The sequence below is a fragment of the Montipora capricornis genome, chromosome 4 (assembly GCF_036669925.1).
Source record: "Montipora capricornis isolate CH-2021 chromosome 4, ASM3666992v2, whole genome shotgun sequence".
NCBI lineage: Eukaryota > Metazoa > Cnidaria > Anthozoa > Scleractinia > Acroporidae > Montipora > Montipora capricornis.
Genome location: NC_090886.1, coordinates 6,982,720 through 6,990,219, shown reverse-complemented (window position 1 = coordinate 6,990,219; position 7,500 = coordinate 6,982,720). Strand labels below are relative to the sequence as shown.

Genomic DNA, 7,500 nt, shown 5'->3' with positions numbered 1-7,500 from the left:
ATTAAAGACGCGTTACCTGAGAAGTTACGTTGCGCACAAACAATTAGCGCGAACGTCCTAAGGTTCAAATTGCCAATTTTTGGCTACTTTCTACCCTACGCAAGAGTTTGTTGCTTTTTCTCCTCGCTAATTTTGCGCTGTCATCCGAATTTGCGGGTGACAACGAATTTTTCCTCGTGTTTTTAATCGCTTTTTGCAGTCCTCTGATCGTTGTACTGACTTCACTGACGTGCTCAAAGTTCATTTTTGATTTTCCATGTTCTGAGAGAATATCTTCTGAGATTTCTTCGATTTCGACCGTCTCCTCTAAAGGAGAAACTCTTCTTATTGCTCTTGGAGTAAATTTGTAACCTTTGCGATACGAACTGGTCCATTGTTGGTTATAAATCTTATAAAGTTGCAACAATTCTTCTTGGATTGGTGTACAAGGGGAAAAAAAATCCGAGACTTGAATAATTCCGGGCGCTGAGAGAGGTCTGCCCGTGTTGAACGTTTGAGCCTCGCTCATTTCAGGAAAACTGCAAAATTTCAGGGGTTTTGCACTTGTCGTCTTTTGTAAGTTTCGTGCCGAATTCGTCTGTTCGTTTTGTTCATTTTCAATACTGTAAAACGCCGAAATAATCTGCACATCTTTTTGTTGAACTTCCTTTTTCCATTGTGCAGCGGTTTTGAATTCCTCCAAGTCGCAGATTTGAAGCGAAGCCTTTCCTTCTCGAATCAACAGCTCTGCCGCTTCGATGTTCCCTATTTTTAAAGCATGAATAAGTGGAGTTTCTCCCTTGTGGTTTTGCGTGTCAACAGTTAAGTCGTAATATCTTAGTTTTTTGATTAGCATCTTTACAACTGAAAGATCTCCAACCGTAATTGCATGAAACAGTGGCGTGTTTGCATCGCGGTCGACAGCATTCAAATTGTAATCCACGAACCGAAGGAACAAGTGAACGAGTTGGCTGCGCCTTAAAATGCAAGCGTATGAAAGAGCGGTGAGCCCTTTGGCGTCTTGAAAACCAAGATCGGCCCCATTTTCCAAAAGCATCTTCGCTAATCCAAGAGCTTTGCCTTCTTCGTCCAGGAAACAAACTTCCATTAACGCGGTTCTCTTGTCAGCTTGGCATCGTTGGTTGATGTCAGAACCGGCCTCGATCAATAAACGAGCTTGTCTCCAACGTTTGTGGCGAATTGCTTGGCTTAAGGCCGTCATGAGTTCTTAATTTTCAACAATCAAATTCACAGAGTATTCATTTTTCTTTTCGTGAGGCAGGCTTCTACTTAATTTAAGCCTAAGTCGCAATTAAATTGTAAATGTAGGGGACAAAAAGTCGCACATTTGATCTTTATTCAGACTAAGTGCGTTGATTATTGACAAATTTAGGCAGGTGTAATCGAAGAGGGGTTATTTTATTTCTGGCTGTGGGGCAGAACTGCACCTGCCGATTCAATGAATTCATTTGGAAGAGAATTATTGTTATTTGGTCTCACCACTAACCTGAGGGTGTCTGGGACTGCGTGTCACCAGCATCGATATTTAGTTCAAGTTTTGTTAAAAGCAATGAGAATCAAAGATTCATAAACGTCTTCGTCCAAATGCAAATCTTCTCCATAATGCAAATCTTCTCCCATGCAATAAAATTCGGAGAAAGTGACGTTCACAGTGTGAATTCATTAACATTGCTAATTTCAAACACCAATGTTTATCCTTAAAATTTTCGCTTTTTTGCCAAAATAATACAACAAATAATTCATTATGAAACTTCATAATTGTGACGTTGTTCAATTTCCGTTAACGTCATGAGCCATCGGGTTTGTAAATGTAGAATTTTTGGATTCTGATTTTGGACAATATTTGTACATGTATGTGAATTTGAAATTATTTAATCGGAAATTTGGCTGCATGAACTAACGGTTTTCCAAAACTTTCAAAATGGAAGATATGGTCCTTTCACCAGCCGCTGAGCTTATGCCGAAAAATCACCTGCACATGCGCAACTCATCCTCTCTCGGGTGTGCATCCTCGTCCCCATTGCCCTCCATTCTTTTGTTCACGTGGTCAGCGATGGCAGATGGAAGACTGGAACGGACCCTTAGTTATTTCTGATTGATCTCTGCAGGGTCTTTTCTTTCTCCACACATCTAGGCCGGTATTTGGAAAACAAAGACCATGTGATAATTCACCAGAAATGAATTACGTTTCACTGCAAACAACAGCAATGCTGTGTTTTGCTGGTCACAGATCAATATTTTACTTTTTTCCGGGTTCCTCGTTTCCACACCCCGGCCTGGGTATCTGCAACCCTTAGAAACAACAGCTTTAAAATATAAATTAATAATCGTTTCCCAGACATGTTAGGAAACATTATTAAACCTGAAGTTTTAGGCCTTGACGGAATCATAACCTCCAAGCAACCGATACAGTGCTCTACTTAATAATTTCTTCGAATTATGTAGGGCCGCAAAGCCAGGGCAATCGACATCCGTTCGATTTTGTTGAACAGCGAGGTTGAACCCGTCTGCCTCCACCTTTCAACCTCGTTGAAACATGTAGAATCGAAGTTGAATCGATGTTGAATGAGTTTTTTTTTTCAACAACCTTTCAACATTTCCTTTGTTATCTCGAATGTTGAATAAATTGCCCTCCTCTTTCAACCTTGTTGGGCATTGTTGGGCATGAGAGTGCTCAGTAATCGGTCTTTCAGTGACGTATCCATGTCCGTATCCATAGTAACAATTCTATATCCATGGTAACAATCGCGACTGCAGCCTGGGACGGAATACCCGGGCCTCTCGTGAAGCTTTGTTGAATCAAATGTTGATGATGTGTTGAAACCATTTGCCCATACACCCCACCAGTCAACATCGTTCAACAAAATCGAACGGATGTTGAAGCAAATGTTGAAGCGTTTTTCTCGGGCCTTAAGTTATTCGGAGCGGCTCTTTGAGAATTGCTAACTTATGAAATAATATAGATATATATGGATCGTTTTCACGTGACGTCATCATTTTCTAAAATCTAAAACTAAAGAACCACGAAAGTTTTTATCCTCAACAGGCATAAGAGGTGGTAAATTTGTATCCATTTGCAATTTTAAAGCTCCATAGCGTGCTTCGTTTGGAAACCAGAGTATTTTGAATTTCTGAGTTATAGCGGTGCGTGACACGAGGCGACGACCGAGTTTTTTGAGAAATATATATTTATCTTATGGGTTTGAGCCTTTTTAGAATTTAAAGCATTAGGAAAAGTGCTTAGGTAAATAGCTGTTTGTTCAGTACAGATGATCACTCGCCTAGATAGCCAAAGTAAGTAACAGATGTTGACACTATTTTCCGGCCGCCATATTGGTGCACCACAGATGTGCACCAACATGGCGTTTTCATACTGGGCTCTGTAAATTTCTGCGAAACATTTCGACGAATATCTGAAGTTTGGGGAAACGCACAGGCCTAAAACTTGGAGAAGTGTCTTCTTCATTTATCTTCTACAACATCATGAATTCTTAACTTTTTCCACTGGATGGTTTTCAATTTATTTTTTATTGCGTGACAGTGAAAACGATCTATACCCATACATACCCTTGTATACCCATTTCTTAAGTACTTGACCACGGATATTGCGTTTCTAGCTTTCTTTTTGCTTTTTGGTTCACTCACTCATATACCATACGACCTAATATGTAAACTGACTGAGTCAAGTGTTGCCAAGCTGAAAATTGATTGGCTTCATAATTTCCAATTGTCCAAGCGTTCAGAATTTAATGGAAATTTACTAAAACAATTCAATAGACTGGTTATAGCCAACTCGGCCCTACGCGCACCGATGGCTCAGTCGAGCACTGATCGGGCTGCCAGGCGGTTGGTCGCAGTTTCGAACCCTGCATGGCCGGATCAAAACTCAGGATCTTAATATAATTGAGGAGAAAGTGCTGCCTTTGTAATTTCATCTGCAAATTGTTAGACTTTCAAGTCTTCACGGATAAGGACTATAAACTATAAGCCTATAAGCCTCATGAATGTCTTTCGTCTTGGGGGGCCCAGGTTAGGTTAGGCCCAAGTTTCTCGAAACTCCCGAAACTTCGGGTGTCACAATTCCCTTTGTAACTCAAGTAACGCAATCAGAGTCCGTCTAGCTACGGATCCTGGGAAATCTTAATAACAAGACGTCACATCGGTGACTATATGGTAGAGTGTCATGACATATGTACGAGAACTGCTCAGACTACATGGCGGCCATGGATGGCGGATAACACGTGAAAGGAAAAAATTACAATAATGGTATTGTAATTTAAGATTTTCCTCGCTCTGCGTTGTCAGTAGACGAACATTTGTCGTGTGAAATTAAGTTATAAGTTTTGTTGTCACAGGGGAAGAAAAAGAAGCCGTTTATTGACAAGAAAAAGGCGCACACCTTTCATCTTGTTCATCGGAGTCAGAAAGATCCTCTTCAAGCTGACGATGAAAGTTCAAAACATGTGCTTGTACCACTGAATTCTGGACAACAGGTGAACTATTCAAGTGTGTGGGTTGCTTCTGGCTTTCGTTAATAGGAGCAACTACAGAAGTCAGGTCCACACACATCAACATGAGAAGGGAGCTATGGAAGAACGTAACTTGTAACGAAAGGCACTTTTGTTGTTCAATTTTATTAAATTCTCAGCCTCGGATAATGCAATTAAAGCTTTCTCATTGGTTCACTGGATCTCGGTTACCAGCCATTATACCTGTGTTTGACCTTGTTTGGAAATAAATGCGGCAAATGTCGCTCAGCATGAAATTCTTGGGGCCTGGAAGTCACATCACTTTCCAGTCGTTTCTTAAACTTAAATAAAATTTTGCAAAACCAAAGGTTGAGAATTTAATAAAACAATTATTATTATTATTCCATTCGCCCTTGTTGGATACAAGATTGGTAATAGCCAAGTTGGCGTTACGCGCCTCGTTGGCTATTTACCATCTCGTAGCCAATGCAGGCTCATGGAATAATTGTTAAATATACCAATAGTGGGCCCCCTGTATTCTGTAGTTATTTAGATCAATCTCAAAAATGGTGGCAACCGATTTGAATGAGTTAAAATTGAACTGAGTGAAAAACTGATACCAGAAATAGAAAGAGCACCTTTACTTTAGTAACCCTAAATATCAGCTGAGAAAATGTAAGTTGAAATTTGACAAATTTACAGGCGTTTGTATGATTGCTGGGGGTATACGCCATACCCCCAATCATACAAACATCTGTAAATCTTCTCAGCTGGTATTGCACCTGATATGCTGAAACTTTGCAGGGTTTCTTAAGTAAAGGTGTTCTTTCTATTTCTGGTATTAGTTTTTAATTTTCACTTATTTGATTTTTTGGCTGTCTTTTTGGAGAAAGGTCTATTGAATAAAATAATGTGGTTCATCCTACAAGTTTAGCGTTTAAGTTATTTTGGATGACCATTACTACATTTAGGTTCTTTGATTGCACTCACGTGATAAGATGGCCATGTTGGTGCCAAAACAATAGAAAAATGTAGCTTAAGTTTTGCATAATAGAGTTTAGACTTCTTCCATATTGTTCTTTCCACCAACATGGCCGCCGTGACCGTCAGGTGCAATCAAAGAATTGTCTTCTTTTGGATTTTAAATTTATAACTTGTACAGCTAAGATATGTTGAAAGTAAGTTGTTGTTATTGTTGTTGTTGTTGTCATGCCCTAACACTTAGTAGATGAGTAAACAATGTCTATTTATGGTAGTGTTTGTAGCTTGTGTGACCTTGTAGGAAATGCACAATTCAAATGCACTTATAAACAGGCGTTTAAAGAATCCAGCGGAAAGGAGGAAACCATAGATTGGGTATTTGCGAAGGGTGATGGAGTGAACTGTGACGCACTCCATATTTTAAAGGGACAGTTTCATGGTTTTGTGCATGTCCAAGCTTTGGCACAACCAGTCGTAAATTTTACGTTTTATTACTGAACCAGATGGTTTTCATTAATCACAGAGAGTATTAAAGCAAATACACTGAATGACTGAGGGCCAAGTTTGGTGGAAATATCAAATTTGGTGTGACCATCGAATTTATTGTATGGGTCGAACATTTTATTCTACGCACGTGTGAGTTATGTATTCGCATGCAGTGCATGTAAGTTCATAACACAAAGGAAATGATTACAAAAGTAATTCCAATGAGTAATCAATTACTATGGGATTGTTTCCGTTTGCTGCGTCAGTGCTTTCGATTGTTTCAATAGCAATGGAATTAAATGGGGTTGACAGTTTGCCCATGCACAGAAAAACACTCCCTTTAACATTTTCAAGGAAACTTAATCGGAGGTTTCATTAGAAGCCGGTCACCAGCAGTATATCACCGTCTGTTTGCCAGAAATTTGTCTCTCACCGCCGGCTACTCTGCCTTGATTTTCACTCAAACCCAGGCTTGTAAAAGATAAGAGTGACTACCGCTTACATTGATTAGCCCAGTCATCTACTGCAAAAGTTGTTGAAACCCCTGTTTAATTAAACAAGCCTACATGTAAATTTATCTTTTCAAGTTATTTGTAACACCTCTTTGCAATGATTTTTAACTTGTAGGATTCAAGTGCAAATGATTCTTTGTAAGTGAATTTTGTATGTTACATTATGGTTTTCTATAGTGATAAAGCTATTACATGTAGGATTATCGTAATATTCAATATTATTGTTATCATGATAAATAGGAATATTCAGTTTTACTCATGAGATTTATAAGTTTTCTGGGATTGTAAAAAATTTCCTAGACCTCCTTGGCAGAGCAGAGAAGAAATTGATAGCTGTCACTCATTAAGCTTTCATACCTTTCCTGACCAAAACTCTAAATTCACTAGTCAGTTTTAGATTATAGACAGGATTAATCAGGCATCAGAGTGACATTAGTATATCTTTCAAAAAGTGAAATTTTGGCTATGTAGAACATACTCCTTGCATTTTCCTTCAAACAAGCCACACAAGTTTATAAAGTTGACAAATGGGGTAGTCATTTTTTTTAAATGGCTGATTTAGGGAGAGGCATGGATCTGTTCCCATCTTGTATCCTTCTTGCTGGAAATATGTATCCATGTTCTTAAGGAGATGAGTTATATACATGTATATCTCAATCAGAAGACATCGATTTGAAAGGACTTGCGCCCTGCTAAGCAAGATAGATAATAATTATGTTGACAAAGCCAAGCCTAAAAGCAGAGCTCCTGTCTTATTTATTCACACGAAACATTAACCTGGCTTGAGCCTGCAATCTAATCGAAACCCGGTACCTGGTCAGCGGTCAACTTAAACAAAAAAACACCTGACCTCAATGAGCTCTAAACTTGAGCCTTGTGATACTTGAGCCCACGTGATACTGGTCAGTGGATACCTTGTTTTGACAGGCATCAATTGTCCATAACATGAATGTCCAATATCAAAGATGTATGCTGTGAATTAGTTGGGAGTACGGTCACCTTAATGAGCTCTAAAATTGATCCTGTGATTTGGTCATGTGATATTGGTCACG

At 39.1% G+C, this 7,500-nt stretch overlaps 2 protein-coding genes across 2 annotated transcripts in view; one reads left to right on the top strand and one right to left on the bottom strand.

The window, feature by feature from the left end:
• LOC138045423 (ankyrin repeat domain-containing protein 36C-like) overlaps positions 1 to 4,073 on the bottom strand; it is a 6,628-nt gene extending 2,555 nt beyond the window's left edge. Inside the window, exon 1 of the mRNA XM_068891929.1 lies at positions 1 to 4,073. This exon is cut by the window's left edge and continues 53 nt beyond it. Within this exon, the coding sequence (XP_068748030.1) occupies positions 65 to 1,201 (1,137 nt within the window). The 5' untranslated portion in view covers positions 1,202 to 4,073 and the 3' untranslated portion in view covers positions 1 to 64.
• Positions 4,074 to 4,190: 117 nt separating this feature from the next.
• Positions 4,191 to 7,500, top strand: part of LOC138045421 (protein LTV1 homolog) — a 16,393-nt gene continuing 13,083 nt past the window's right edge. Inside the window, exons 1-3 of the mRNA XM_068891927.1 lie at positions 4,191 to 4,266; positions 4,356 to 4,493; positions 6,564 to 6,586. Coding sequence (XP_068748028.1) covers positions 4,264 to 4,266; positions 4,356 to 4,493; positions 6,564 to 6,586 — 164 coding nt within the window. The 5' untranslated portion in view covers positions 4,191 to 4,263. The remainder of the gene's footprint in view (positions 4,267 to 4,355; positions 4,494 to 6,563; positions 6,587 to 7,500) is intronic.